The sequence below is a fragment of the Pogona vitticeps genome, chromosome 4 (genome assembly GCF_051106095.1).
Source record: "Pogona vitticeps strain Pit_001003342236 chromosome 4, PviZW2.1, whole genome shotgun sequence".
Taxonomy (NCBI): domain Eukaryota; kingdom Metazoa; phylum Chordata; class Lepidosauria; order Squamata; family Agamidae; genus Pogona; species Pogona vitticeps.
In genome coordinates, this window is record NC_135786.1 from 164,822,253 (window position 1) to 164,837,853 (window position 15,601).

Sequence of the window (15,601 nt, forward strand, 5' to 3'; positions counted from 1 at the left end):
AAAACATATAGATAATAGCTATTCATCTGTGGACCAGACTACTTTGAAAGATAGTGGAGTTGTGACAAACCCAGACCTACTGGGATATGCCACAGTTTCACTAAGCTGCCACCAACCATTCCCTATAAGAAGTCACACAGACCAGGGATGGATTTTTAACAAATAAAAGAACAAGGTTTATTAAATAACACACAGGAAAAAATAAAAGGATCAAGTGAATAAGATACAGTAACGTGGCTTAGTCTCAATCATACATACACACAGTTTGGTTCACACAGAACACTTAACTTGAAGCACAGACCCTGAACCTATCAGTTCTGGCTAACCATACAGACACCTGAACCTATCAGGTTGGTACTGACTGACACACAGTAGTACCCTGTCTGACACACAGACTCCCACTCAAGCTTCTTCTCTCAGCTCTTCTCCAACTCTCCTCACACGCTCCACATATATATACAGTACAGCCCCTCCTCCTGATGTCCCGCCTTCCACTCCCCATAGGCTGGAACTTTCCCTCCAAACCCATGACAGACAGGTAACATCAGTGCTGTATGTAACACCTCCCCTCTTTATAAGTTGTTTTGTAGGGGGAAAGCTAAGGTGCTTTTCACCAAAAAACAACCTGGATAAAACACACAAAAACAGTTATACATACAATACCATACTTACTTATACTTACACTCTATTAGGCATTTAAACATTTACCATTAACAATACATCAAGTTACCTTTATTCATACAAGCCAACATGTTTAATAAACAGACACATTTGACTTTTTGTCATCAAAATATATACATAGTCCATGTTTCTTTCGCCGTCTTCATTCTTCAGGTCTTCTTGACAAGGCGTCAGCAACACAGTTCACTGACCCTCTGACCACTTTCACTTCAAAGTCATAGTCTTGCAGGTTTAAAGCACACCTCATAAGTTTACTATTGTGGGTTTTCATTGTCTTTAACCATTGCAGTGGTGAATGGTCAGTGCACAGAACAAAATGTCTTCCCCAGATGTAAGGCTTGGCCTTCTGGATCGCGTAGACTATGGCCAGGCACTCCTTTTCCACGGTTGCCAAATGTCTCTCACCTTTCTGGAGTTTCCTACTCAGGTAGGACACTGGATGCTGGTCACCATTCTCATCCTCCTGGCAAAGAACTGCTCCTACCCCGCTGTTAGACGCATCGGTGTAGATGATGAACTCCCGGTCGAAGTCTGGAGCACGCAGCACTGGATAGTTGATGAGCGCCTCCTTCAACCTCCGGAATGCCTCCTCACAGTCGCTGGTCCACGGGATGCGGTCATCAGCCTTCTTCCTCGTCAGATCGGTCAGCGGAGCCGCAATCTCTCTAAACCTCGGGATGAACTTTCTGTAGTAGCCCACCAACCCAAGAAATGATTTGACTTTTTTCTTGGTGTTGGGTCTGGGCCAATCACGAACTGCTTCTATCTTGGCCTCGAGGGGTTTTATCACTCCTCCCCCTACTATGTGACCCAAGTATTTTATTTCTGGGCTACCCAGCTGACACTTGCTCGCCTTTACTGTTAGCCCTGCTGCACTTAACCTCTGCAGCACTAACTCCAGGTGTTTCAGGTGATCTTCCCAGGTATTACTGAAGATCCCTATGTCGTCAATGTAGGCCACAGTAAAGTCACTGAGCCCTGCTAAGGTCTGGTCCATCAGCCTTTGGAATGTGGCTGGTGCATTTCTGAGACCAAAGCTCAGGACTCGAAACTCATAGAGACCAAAAGGGCTGCAAAAGGCGGTCTTTTCTTGATCCCTGGGATCAATTCTTAATTGCCAATATCCCTTTACCAGGTCCAATGATGAGATGAACCGACAACCCCCTATGGTTTCAATCAGGTTGTCTAGCCTGGGCATTGGGTAGGCATCAGGAGTGGTTACGCGGTTTAATTTCCTGTAATCTACACAAAACCTAATGCTCCCATCAGGCTTGTCCACTAGGACTATCGGAGAGGACCAAGGACTAGAAGAGGGGACGATTATGTTCTCCCTAAGCATCTCGTCCAGCTCCTTCCGCACCTTGTCCCTATAGGGTCCCGTTACTCGGTATGGGGATACTGCCTGCGGGGGTGCATCCCCTGTGTGGATCCGATGCATCACTCCCTTCACTATCCCCGGCTTGTTGGAAAACACCTGTTGATATTTAATGAGCAGCATTTTTAGTTCTTGCTGCTGGTCTTGGGTGAGTGCAGGACTGATCTTTACCTCCTCTGGGTTGTATTTTACTTCCCCTCTACCCTCCCAGAAGGGTAATTCAGCTTCCTCACTCTCAGCTGCTTTTATCGCAAATAAAACCCTCTGTTCCCCTCTGTAGTAGGGTTTTAGGGCATTCACATGAACCACCCTCCTTGCTTGGTTCTCCTCCTGCTCTATAAGGTAGTTCAGGTCTGACATCTTGGAAATGACCCTATATGGTCCTGCCCATTTGAGCTGCAGTTTGTTCTCTCTGCAGGGCCTAAGCGAAAGCACTTCCTCCCCTGGGTCAAAGTGCCTCTCTCTAGCTTTGTGGTCATACCATGTTTTCTGTCTGACCTTCTGAGCTTGCAGGTTTTCTGCTGCCAGCTCTAGGTTTCTCTTTAGGTCATTCATCAAGGTGTCTATGTATGTCACAACGTCTTGTGGGTCATCCTGGGTGATCTGCTCCCAATTTTGTTTGATCAAATCAAGGGGCCCTTTCACCCTTCTCCCAAATAAAAGTTCAAACGGACTGAACCCGGTACTGGCTTGTGGCACTGATCGATAAGCAAACAAAAGGGATTGCAGCTTCTGGTCCCAATTGTTTGGATTCTCTGCCAAGTAAGCCCTAATCATGCGCATTAGAGTCCCATTGAACTTCTCAGTTAACCCATTACTTTCAGGGTGATAGGCAGTGGTTTCCTTGTGTTTAATTCCACAGATTTGCCATAACCGTTTCATGAGCTTCGATGTAAACGATGTGCCCAAATCTGTGATTATTTCTGAGGCAAATCCCATCCTGGACATATACCCCACCAAGGCATCTGCCACTGTGTTAGTTTCAATGTTAGTCAAGGGAATGGCTTCAGGGTACCTCGTGGCATGGTCCACAATGGTGAGAATGAACCTGTTCCCCCTCTTTGTGGCCTTGGGCAAAGGTCCCACAATATCCACCCCTATGCATTTGAACGGAGTGTCAATCACAGGCAAAGGGCACAACTTTGCTTTGGTCCTGTCGCGGCTATTCCCCTGCCTTTGACACACATCACATTGTTTACAGAACTCCCTGATCTGCTTCCCTATGTCAGGCCAGTAAAAATTCTGTGTGATTCTCTGCTGTGTCTTGTTCACCCCTAAGTGCGCAGCAAACATGTCAGAGTGCCCCCTTTGTAAGATCATGGGGCGATACTTTTCAGGTACCACTAGCTGACTTCGGATCCCATCTCCCCCTTTTGAGATATTCCTCAGGGTCTCTCTATACAAAATCCCCTTTTTCTCTAGAAATCTCACTGGGGTTTCAGGTGTTAGCTGGGCGTCAGTCACCTGTTCAAAACACTTTTGGAGAGTGGCGTCTGCCTTTTGCTCTTGGCCAAATCGGCTGTCTGTGGTTAAGGTTTCCACCACAGCTTCTGAACTCCCCTCTGCTTCCGTCTCTGGCTCATCAGTACCCCCCTGAACTGTCCCCGTGGTGGCTTGTGAACGTGTAATCACTAGCACCCGTTTCACATGTTCAGCCAGGTCATTTCCCACGAGCACGGCTGCTGGCAGAGTCGATGAAATCGCTAGCCGCCAAACTCCCCTCCAGCCTTGAAAGTTCACAGGTACCTCTGCTACTGGCAGTGAGATCACCTGCCCCTCAATCCCTGCCACCTTCATGCTCTCATTTGGGATTATATATTCCCTAGGAATAATATCTGGATGGCACAGGGTCACCTGGGAACAAGTGTCCCTCAGCCCCCTATACTGATGGTCAAGTATTCCTACGTCCACCCCTGCTGTTTCAAACAACTGAGAATCTGTTCTCACGAGCAAGCAGCGCTTGACCTCCACAAGAGGACCATTTTCCTCAGCCTGATCAGCAGATGTAACTGTTCCAGATTGAGTAGCCATGGCAACAGGCTCCCTCAGTGACAAGGAGCTTTGCTCTTTCTGGACACAGAACACAGCTTTTGGCTTGGGTCCACTCGAATCCTGAGGCACAATTCCTTTTAGCTGCTTTAATTTCCCACACTCTGAGATTAGATGGCCCTTTCCCTGACAGAAATAACATTTTCTGCTGTATTTTGAGTCTTTCTCATCTTGTTTTGGTTTTCCCTCCAAAATCTGAGGTCTTGGTTTCATGTCTGAGGGCTTCCCTTCACCATGGGCCCCTCCCCCTTGCTGGTTTCTTCCTGGTCCCTGAGAGTACTTGCTGTAGGTTTCTTTAGGTTTTCCCATCGATTTCCCCTCACCCAAGGGCTTTCGTATTTGGGAAATAAAATCTGCGATCTCGGCTGCTTCTGCCACAGATTTTGGTTTCCTTTCCCTCACCTGGAATTTCAGTTCCCCATGCAGGACTGAATAGAACTGTTCCAGCGCTATCAAGTCTTTGAGCTGCTGAAAGGTCTCTGTCCCCTCCTGAGATAGCCATTTCTCTAGCAGCCTCACCAATTGGGCCCCCACTTGGGTAAAAGTCTGCTCTGGTTTCTTGGTGATTGACCTGAATCTTTGCCTCAGCTGTTCCGCATTTATCCCATGTCTGGCAAACACCAGTTTTTTAAACTCTGCAAAATCTTTCATCAGTTCCTGTGGCATCTCTGCATAGACTTCTGCAAGGCTGCCACTGATTAAAGATCGCATGATGGTCATCTTCTCAGTTTCCCTTACTGAGAAGTCCACAAACGCTCTTTCCACTAGGGAAAAGAACACTTCAGGACAATCTCCCTTGTGGTACACAGGGAATTTCTTCAGGTCAGCTTTAGACAATTGGCCTCCCTCAGAATCCCTATTGTTATTATTGTTCTGGTTCATCATTTCCAATTTTCTTAACTCAAACGCCATTCTTTCTTTTTCCAGAGCAATTTTCTCTCTCTCTAATTCGAAACCTCTCTGTTTCTCTCTTTCCCTTTCCTCCATTTTTTCTCTCTCTAATCTTTCCTCCATTTTTTCTCTCTCTAATCTTTCCTCCATTTCAAATTGCCTCATCCTCAGTTCATGCTGTTGGGCTATGAGCATTTTCCTGAGTTCTGGGTTCTGCTCTCCTGTGCTGTCACCCTGCACTGAGCCAAATTCATCCTCAGAACCTTGGTCAACCTGGGGGTCTTTCACTTCACCCATTTCTGCAATTTGGCTTCGAGTCAAGGGCATAATCCCCCCCAGAACAGGCTGCTTTCAAAAGTCAAGCCTCAAAGTAAAGCGACCACTTTTTTTTTTCTTTTGCCTCAGAACCAGCTTTCTAGAGATTGCTGCTGTTCTTCAGCACTAACTTGCAACAGTTGCGAGCCAGAGTCTACCCCCCTCTGCTAGGCCTCTCAGCAGGCAGGCTAGATCACTGCTACTACACAGTTTTGCCTCAGCTTTTTTCCCGCCAAAACAGGCTGCCTCAGAGCTCCCTAATCTAGTCCCCAATCTGAGGTTACACGTTCTTCTACTAGCGCACCTCCCCGTGAGGTACACCTAGAAGATTACCTACGTGCTCTCAGATTGTCCCTGACTAGACCCCCCTTGCTCTGGGCACACTTGCCAAGGCTTTGCTGTACCACTGGACAACTGGACCAGTCGTATCCCACACGCTGGACACCAATCAATGTGACAAACCCAGACCTACTGGGATATGCCACAGTTTCACTAAGCTGCCACCAACCATTCCCTATAAGAAGTCACACAGACCAGGGATGGATTTTTAACAAATAAAAGAACAAGGTTTATTAAATAACACACAGGGAAAAATAAAAGGATCAAGTGAATAAGATACAGTAACGTGGCTTAGTCTCAATCATACATACACACAGTTTGGTTCACACAGAACACTTAACTTGAAGCACAGACCCTGAACCTATCAGTTCTGGCTAACCATACAGACACCTGAACCTATCAGGTTGGTACTGACTGACACACAGTAGTACCCTGTCTGACACACAGACTCCCACTCAAGCTTCTTCTCTCAGCTCTTCTCCAACTCTCCTCACACGCTCCACATATATATACAGTACAGCCCCTCCTCCTGATGTCCCGCCTTCCACTCCCCATAGGCTGGAACTTTCCCTCCAAACCCATGACAGACAGGTAACATCAGTGCTGTATGTAACAGGAGTATCTTTAATTGGATTTCTTTATATATAGGTTGGAAAGTTGTCTGTCTCCCAGGTCTTTAAGATCTCTGACGGAGGCTTTTCTGTCAGTCCCATCACCCTCGCAAACATGCTTGGTATGGACACTGAAGAATGCTTTTTTAATGGCTGCTCCCCAGGGTGTGGAACTCCCTTCCACAGGACAGCACACTGGCCCCCCTCCCGTCTGTCCTTCTGCCAGCAGGAAAACCCCTTCTTTTTACAGACAGTCTTTTAAAATGTAAAATTACCACAGTGCTGCAGAAGGTATTTTTAAGGAGATGATTGTTCATCTAGCTTTATAAAATGTGTTTTAACTGGTTTTCACAGGGTTTTTATTTTATGTTTTTTAATAATCAGTATGCTTAATTTTCTTTGTGTTTTTGATATTTTGTAATTGTTTTAATATTTGTGTAAGCCATCTTGAGTATTTCTCCAGGAAGAAGGTTAGGGTAGAAAATAAATAACTGATTTAGCATTGTGTTCCTATTGGTATCTTTGACTAGAGCAGTAATTCTCGTGTGGTGGCCACGGCTAATTTGAAGGGAGCCACAGACTGAAAAACATTCTTCACACATCACTTTATAAGGTTTATTATGTGACCTGCAATCCCGATTTGGCTTGTATTTCTTTCATATTTCATAATACATTTTTGTTGCCGTCTGGCAGAAGATATAGAACAATTAAGACTCAGCCCTCACATTTTCTGAATAGTTTTTATCCCAGAGCTATAATTGCACTTAATAATGAGCTTAAAGACCACCAGTAGTGAATAGTTGGATGGTGTTACTTAGCCTGTGGTGTAGATATTTGTATTCTTAGTGGGGGATTTTAGTGGGTGGGGAGTGTTTGGGGATTTTTTTATGTGTGTGCATGTGGGTCTGGTCTCTGGGTGTCTGTGTGAATTTCGTTGTATACTATGTATATATTTTATTTATTTATTTATTTATTTAACTTCTATGCCGCCCACTCTATCCAAAGGTCTCCGGGCAGCTTACAACAATTAAAATAAAATAAAAGATAAAACAATTAAAATACAATTAAAATAGATACTCTAAAAATTGCCATCAGGACCCACAGTTGATGTTATTTCAATTAAAACCCTTCTGCAACGGAAAGGTTTTGACCCGACGCTGAAATGTCATCAGCGTCCGCACCAGACAAATCTCAGTCAGGAGGGCATTCCATAGTCTGGGAGCAGCTGCCGAAAAGGCCCTTTGTCTACAAGCCATCCCTCTTACCTCCTTGAGGGACGGCTCTTTCAAAAGGGCCCCCTGGCTAGATCTTAACTGCCGGGTAGGTTCATATGGAAGGAGGCAGCACTTCAGGTATCCAGGGCCCAAGCCGTTTAGGGCTTTATATGTCAGAACAAGCACTTTGAATTGGGCTCGGGCAGCAGCCGGTAACCAATGTAACTTAAACAGAATCGGCTTGATGTGTTCTCTAGCGGCCCCACCACTCACCAGCCGCACAGCTCAATTCTGGACCAGTTGCAGTCGCCGGACCGTCTTCAAAGGCAGCCCCACGTAGAGCGCATTGCAATAATCTATACAATATGTTACCAGTGCATGTGTAACTGTCATGAGACTCCGCTCGTCCAGGTAGGGCTGTAGCTGGTAGTTTCCGCAGCTGAAGGAAGGCGCCACTGAGTCCACCAGGGCTTCCAGAGTTAGACTGGGGTCCAGGAGTAATTCCCCCTACTGTGTAATTCCCCCTACTGTGAATAAAACTGGTCTACAGAATTGCCTGTTAATATTTGCATTCTTGTTAAGAGTGTATCAGGGTCTTTGTTCCTGAAGATAACAAATTTGGTAAGGGAAGCTCTTTTGTGACTTAAATGCCCTATTGCAATTATTTGTTTAATTTGATTCTTACATATTTGTAATGAAATTTGTCAGAGATGGACGTAAGAAGAAAACCTTACTGGATAGGCAAGCTCAAACCCTTGCTCAGTGCTTGATCCCAAGGTGTCAGGTGAAGCAGTAATGTGACACTGAAAGAGTGTAGAGGCTGTTGCAGTTAAAAAAAAAGGACAAGAGCTTGTTCTTGTTCTCTCTTTGGAGATACATATAAGATTTCAGGATTTGGTTTTCATTGAATGTGCAATAAAAATCAAGTACCTGGGTGGGTAGGAATGACAGTTTTTAGCTGTAGATAACAAGATCTGTTTGTAGTCTCGGGGGAAAAATATGCTTCTCTATTACTCATGACTGAAGGACTGGACTTCTAAAATTAGCCCATGTGGCTGCTGTATTTATAGATGAAATGGTAATAATCAGTCTCTTATGCTGAACTCCCATAGAACAGCCCTGATCTAACAAAGGTTGGATGTATTTATTACAAATCTATTAACATGTAGAACTTGCTCATACTTGTTAATATAGGGACTTAATAGGCAAAGGTTCCTCTTGACATATTTAGTCAGTCATGTTCGACTCTAGGGGGCGGTGCTCATCCCCGTTTCCAAGCCGTAGAGCCAGTGTTTGTCCGAAGACAGTTTCCGTTGTCATGTGGCCAGCGTGACTTAGACTCGGAACGCTGTTTACCTTCCCACCGAGATGGTACCATTTACATGCTTTCGAACTGCTAGGTTGGCGAGGAGCTGGGACAAAGCAACGGGAGCTCACTCCGTCACGTGGATTTGATCTTACAACTGCTGGTCTTCTGACCCTGCAGCACACAAAGGCTTCTGTGGTTTAGCCTGCAGTGCCACCACGTCCCTGGGACTTAATAGCAAAGTATTAAACAAAAATTATTTTTAAAATCCATAAATCCACAAAAATCAGCAGTTCTGTGAATCTGAGTGGTGGCTGTGGTGATTAAGCTTGGTTTTCATTAAAAATACCCTCCTATTTTAAACTGTTTTTGAAGCCTCTACCTGAAGAATGCTGTCTTTACTCTAAGGCACTGGTGTCGAACTGTGGCCCTCCAGATGTTCTTGGACTTCAACTCCCAGATGCCTTCACCACCACCTCTGCTGGCCAGGATTTCTGGGAGTTGAAGGCCAAGAACATCTGGAGGGCCACAGTTCGACACCACTGCTCTAAGGCTATATACCCTAAGGCTCCATAACTACTGGACATCTGGTGTGATACAGTGGATAGAGTGATGACTAGGACTCCGGAGGGCTGGGTTTGAATCCTTGCTGAGTCATGGAAACTCATTGGGAGAGTGGAACTGATAAAGCCACTCCTTAAATATCTCACTTACCTTAAAAGCCCTGTTAGGGTCACTATAAGTCAGTTCCAACTTGACAGCACATTACAACAATCCCATACTCACTACTTGCAAATAATGCATTACTCACAAGAAATAGTGACTAACACATTACAGTACTTATTAGTTAGTCATACCATAAAATATTACCACAGTCAGAAGTTGTCCTATGTGCTGACTGGGGCTGGTTACAGAGATCATGGGACCCCACCCCACGCCACCCCATTACTGCAACTCCACTGGCAGCTGAGGCCTTTCTCTCGGTCCTGCCATCCTCACAGGTGCGCTTGGTGGGGACACAGGAGAGAGTCATCTCCGTTGTTGCTCCCAGACTCTGGAACTCCCTCCCATGGGAAGCTACACTTGCCCCATCATTGTTGTTGTTCTGCAAGCAGGCAAAGACCTTTCTCTTCAGGCAGACTTTCCCTTAATAACTGGTGGTCTGAGAAGGGTTTTTAAATGGATTGTTGTGCTCTGTTGCTTTAAATGTGTTTTAGTATCAATTTTAATGTAATATATTTTTAATTCTTTTTAAATATTTCTGTACCCAGTGTTTTTAGCTTTAAATTTTTCCTTTTTAATGATGTAAGCTGCCTTGGGTTCTTTTTAAGGAGAAAGGATAAAAACATTTTAAATAAATAAATAACCATTAGTATGCCTTTGTTTCTTATTATCTTTCTATCCCTGTACCAGCTGGTTCTTCAACGTGGTTCTCTTATGAATCCACACCAGTGGGTTTAGTCAGCGCCTGCGCTGGCCTCTCGGAATTTTCTAGAGCTGAAAGAAAACTAACAATGTTTTAGGCTACCCTATACCGCGCATGCTCCGCCCGCCAACGGCTCAGTTCCATTTTTCCGCCTTGGAGTTGGGACCTCTCGGATAGAGCTTAGCTACTTTGGTTCGTTTTCTACATCAAACTGTTCTTGCTTCTTTATTTCTCGCTACCCTGACCTCGGAACGGCTTTTCACTTCGTCTTTTGGCCTCTGGCGATTCTATTTTGAACTCTCGGTGATTCCTGGGCCTAATTGCCTGTGGCGGGCCCCCACTGGGGCCTAATAGCCTTCAGTGGCTCCCCGCTGAGGCGCCACGCGCCTACCGGAATTCTTCAATTGGCAATTACTTGGCCTTTCCACTTGGCTTTCGGCTTTCTATTCCCTAATCGGCGGCCACGCGCCTCACTACTTTGAAGTCTCATCGTTTTGCTTGGTCTATGCCTCCTAAAGAAAAGCCATCTGCCAGGAGAGGACATTTCCGCCTGTGTACTGCGTGTTCAAGGAAACTTCCCTTCCAGGACGGACATTCGCTTTGTTTGTACTGCCTGGGAGAGTCCCACGCGGTATCCCACTGCAGGCATTGCAAACAGTTCACTAAGGTCACTCTCAAGGCTCGCCAGCAGCGATTGAAATACTCTCTGTGGAAGCAAACTTTGTCGGCTTCCCAGCCTTCACAAATGGAGGTAGCTCCTTCTACATCATCGGTACGTTCCGAGATTAAAGTCGTTTCGGCGCCGGCACCAGAGTCCTCTAAAGGAAAGATGCCCAAGCTATCCTCCAAGGGCAAGTCTAAAAAGAAAACTTCTTCTACAGTTTTTACCTTGGCATCGGTCTTGCTCTTTTCGTCGACCGAATCCTCTGTTCCACTGACATCCGACCACCTGAAAAAGAAGAAAACATTGACCAAGTCATCGTTGAGGGCTAAGGAGCTAACACTCGTTGTTCCTTCTATTTCGACGTCGCTCCCTTCGCCGATACTTGAGGATTCCTCTCGTGATCGAGTCGACGTCGGATTTGGCTCCGTCTTTGCCTCTCCGGCAAGAGCCACCGATCGTTGTCGAGAAATCGACGACAACGAGCCACCTGGAGAAAATAGTGGCCGATCTACCTAATGCCCCTGATAGCCCTATCTTAACCGGGCTGGTGTCAAGATCCCGGTCTACGACACCGGGATCTCCAGGCTCCAAGTCTCCGTCTACACCGGGGAGACCTGTTCAGCCTATCGAGGCCCCCTCTCCTCGGCACCCAGTGTCCAATTTAGAGGAGGAGCCTGCGCCGAAAAAGACCCGGCACCACCACAAACGTAAACGTGGTTCCGGCGTCGACAGGTGCAAGAAGCACAGGCGTCGAGACTACTCTTCTTCAGACTCCGATGAAAGCAGAGTCAGGAAGAGGTCTCGTCGTCGACGCCATAGACGGGACTATTCCTCAGAGTCCTCCTCTTCTACGTCAAGGGACCGGCGGAGGCACAGGAAGAGGTCCCGCTATACCTCCTCTTCCTCGTCATCGACGTCGCCGCCTAGAAAACACCGGCAGCGCAAACGCCCCGTTGTCTGCGACGATGTCCCATCGACGTCGACAAAAACGACCGATCCACAGCTGAATCAACCGAAGCCGATTCCACTGCCTGTACATCCGGTACCTGAATCTGTTCCTCAGGCGCCTCAGCCTCGCAAACCATCTAAGGCTAAGGATACACCCTCTCATCCTAGCATTCTCCAGTCTTCTGACGAGGACAGTCAGGACCTGCACTCCTCTTCTGAACAAGAGGATGGTGCTACTTCAGAGGCGTCTCTGGATTTGCCACCTCCAGGTGAGCCTCTGGGGTCAGATGCAGCAAATATCCATCCTTCCTCCCCATCGGAGGATTTTTCCTCCTATCCACAGATGATTTCGAGGATGGCCACAGCCCTCAGGATGGAAATAGAAAAGTCCCCAACACGTGAGGATGATCTTATTTTTGGGGACATCCATAAAGAAAGGTCTCACCCAGTCAGCCTCTCATACGTTCCTGAGCTTATGGACCTTATCATGGAGTACTGGGAGCACCCGGCAAATTCTTCCTCTATATCGAGGCTTACGGAAAACATGTACCGTGTGCACGGCCCTAAGACCTCCTTTCTACTGAAACACCCTGCTCCTAATTCTTTAGTAGTGGAGTCTAGTGCCTCTAGGTTGCCAGCTAAGGGTCACCCAACTCCTACTAATAAGGAGGGAAAGGACTTGGAAGTTTTGGGAAGGAGACTCTACTCCATGACAACCTTTGCACTCAGGGCCCTCAACTACTTAGTGGCTATGGGAGCATATCAGAAGCAGTTGTGGGAAAGAGTGCTGCCAGCCCTTCAGGTGGCCCCGGAAGACATCAGACAAATGTGTCTCAACGCCCATGCTGAGGCCCTAACTGTTTCCAAACACCAGCGTTTGGCCTCTCGTCATGTGGCTGATGCGAATGCCAGGAACCTAGCTTCCATCATTACTTTAAGGAGACATGCCTGGCTACGCTCGGCCAACATTGTTGATGACATCAAGGCTCGGATTAAAAACCTTCCTTTTGATGCCTCTGGGTTATTTAGTGAGAAAACAGATGAAAATCTAGAACAAAAGCAAGAAGACACCTAAGTCTTATGCTATACAACAACAGCCTAGAACCACCAAGTTTCAGTGGCGACCTAAACCTCAGCAGCAAGCCTACCAGCAACCTGGGCCTTCAACATACCGGTCCTTCAGGTCTCAGGGGGCTCCGCGTTCTTCTCAGGCTTCGTCCTCGGCCTCCAGCTTTAAACCTCAGTCTTACAAGCGTCAGTCGTTTAAGCCTTCGGGGAAAAAGTCAAAACAATATCTTTGACTTTCAAGTTTCCATCCAGGCCACTCATCAACTCACAAGACTGTCTCCTCATCTTCACAACTGGTACAGGATCACCCAGGACTCCTGGGTCTTAAACATTATAAGCTCAGGCTACCGGCTGGAGTTTACAGAGTTACCTCCTCTAGGGTGGGTCAGGCCTACCTCATTCGATCCCATCCTAGAGGACGAAATTCTCAGCCTTCTTCAGAAGCAAGCCATCCAAAAGGTCCCTCAACGCGACATTCTGAATGGGTTCTACTCCCGGTACTTCACGGTACCGAAAAGGGACGGCGGTTTGAGGCCCATTTTGGACTTGAGAGACCTCAATGCTTACATCCAACCTTGACGCTTCAGGATGGTCACTCTGGAGGGGATCCTTCACCTGTTGAAGAAAGGAGATTGGTTTGTAGTAGTGCACCTCAAGGATGCTTACTTTCATATTACGATCCACCGAAAATACAGAAAGTATCTACGTCTCATGTTCAAGGACACGATATACCAATTTGTGGCCCTTCCTTTCGGCCTGTCCTCGGCACCGAGGGTCTTCACCAAGTGCATTGCCCCAGTAGCCGCTTACCTTCGACTACAGGGCATTCAAATTTACCCGTATATCGACGATTGGCTCATCGTGTCCACATCCAAGGCAAGGGCATACAAGGACTCTCATTATGTTCTTCATACCCTGCAAGCTCTAGGTCTGTCCATCAACTACGACAAATCACACCTGCAGCCCTCCCAGGTGATGGACTACATAGGTGTCCGTCTGGACGCAGTGCATGCACGTATGTTCCTTCCCCAGGAGCACATTAGAAAGATCAAGAAGGCGGTGGAAAAGTTCAGACCTCGGGGGATGGTATCTGCCAAGGTAGCACAACACCTGTTGGGCCTAATGGCTTCAACAACTGCTACTGTATCACATGCACGCCTCAAGATGCACTCCCTTCAGTCCTGGCTGCTCACTCTCTTCGATCCCACGAGGGACAGCCAGAGAAAACGCCTCCGAGTCACACCAGAGCTCGCACATCAGCTTCAGTGGTAGACATTTCTCCCACATCTTCTGATTGGCAGACCCTTCAGGCCGATACAACTTACAAGGCAGGTTACAACAGACGCCAGTCCAGTCGGTTGGGGGGCCCACTGCGACAGTCATCGGATCCATGCTCTGTGGTCTCTAGAAGAGTCCACACTAGACATCAATAATTTGGAGATGTTGGCAGTTGTAAAAGCCCTCAGGGCCTTTCTTCCCCTGGTGAGGGGCAGAGCCATACAGATAGTAACAGACAATACCACCACAATGTTCTATCTGAAGAAGCAGGGAGGAACCAGATCAAAGTCCCTTCTGTTTCTGGCTGTACATCTATGGGAGTGGTGCTACCAGCATCACATCTTTCCGGTAGCCATCCACGTCTCAACCTCGGACAATCAACTGGCGGACGAGCTGAGCCGCCGTTCCTTCCAGTCTCACGAGTGGGAATTGGACCAGGAGGTGTTTCTCACACTCTGTCACAAATGGGGTCAGCCATCGGTGGACATGTTCGCGACCCACAACAAGAAGTGCCTGACTTACGCTTCCTGAGCCGGGAGAGAAGAAGGATCCTTAGGGGATGCATTCATGGTTCCGTGGGACAAGAACCTCTTATATCTGTTCCCACCGATACCACTTCTTCAAAGAACCATTGTCAGAGTACTGCAAATGAGGGCGGAGGCGATTCTAATCACCCCTTGGTGGCCACGTCAACCGTGGTTTTCCACACTATTTCAGAATGCCGTGGACAGCATGATGTTGCCCTTACATCCACAGCTACTCACTCTGAATGACGGGACTGTTCTACATCCGGATGTGGAAACCCTTCACTTGACAGCGTGGAGGATTTCCCCTCCCTAATTGAGGTCACTGATAAGGCCCGAAAACCAGCCACTAAATTGCTCTACCAGTACAAGTGGCAAAACTTTCTGAGGTTCGCTAGGGAACGCAACTTATAACCCTCTCCGGTGGCCGTATCCACTCTTTTGCTTTACTTAAGACATCTCTTTGATTTTGGCTTGTCTAAGTCTACTCTGAAGGTTTATACTTCAGCTATTGTGGCCTTTCAACCTCTGAGTCATCACATTGGTTTTCCCACCCGACACTTAAAGCCTTCTTCAAAGGTTTGTCTAACATAAGGCCGCCATTGAAGAAACCTGTTCCCCAGTGGTCACTACAGTCTGTGCTGCATTGTCTTACCAGACATCCTTTTGAACCTATGGCTTCGTGTGACCTCAAACTTTTGTCATACAAAACCTTATTCCTGGTTGTAAACAGCCCCGTATCTCCAAAGAGATTTATGGGGGTGCAGGAAATCGGGACGAGTAAGAAAACCAGACAAACTTCTAACTGCTGAGCAGAGCCAATTGAACTCAGCCAAGTTCTGTCTAAATTTTCTTACTCAGAGGCCAATCTCCTTATTAAGAAAGCAACACAGTCATAACTATGAGATATAC

The 15,601-nt window shown here is 46.9% G+C and overlaps 1 protein-coding gene across 1 annotated transcript; it reads right to left on the minus strand.

Annotated features, from left to right (window-relative positions):
• Positions 1-66: 66 nt before the first annotated feature.
• LOC144589229 (uncharacterized) lies at positions 67-15,176 on the minus strand. Its single transcript, XM_078393496.1, has 4 exons — positions 13,283-15,176; positions 12,992-13,088; positions 11,096-11,156; positions 67-10,278 (listed from the first exon to the last, which is right to left on the minus strand). The coding sequence occupies exon 4, from the start codon at positions 5,321-5,323 to the stop codon at positions 824-826; it is 4,500 nt and encodes a 1,499-aa protein (XP_078249622.1). The 5' UTR covers positions 5,324-10,278; positions 11,096-11,156; positions 12,992-13,088; positions 13,283-15,176; the 3' UTR covers positions 67-823.
• Positions 15,177-15,601: the final 425 nt, after the last annotated feature.

What these genes read in the sequence shown, in the direction of transcription:
- LOC144589229 (XM_078393496.1), bottom strand. Translation starts at nt 5,323, where the DNA reads ATGCCCTTGACTCGAAGCCAAATTGCAGAAATGGGTGAAGTGAAAGAC.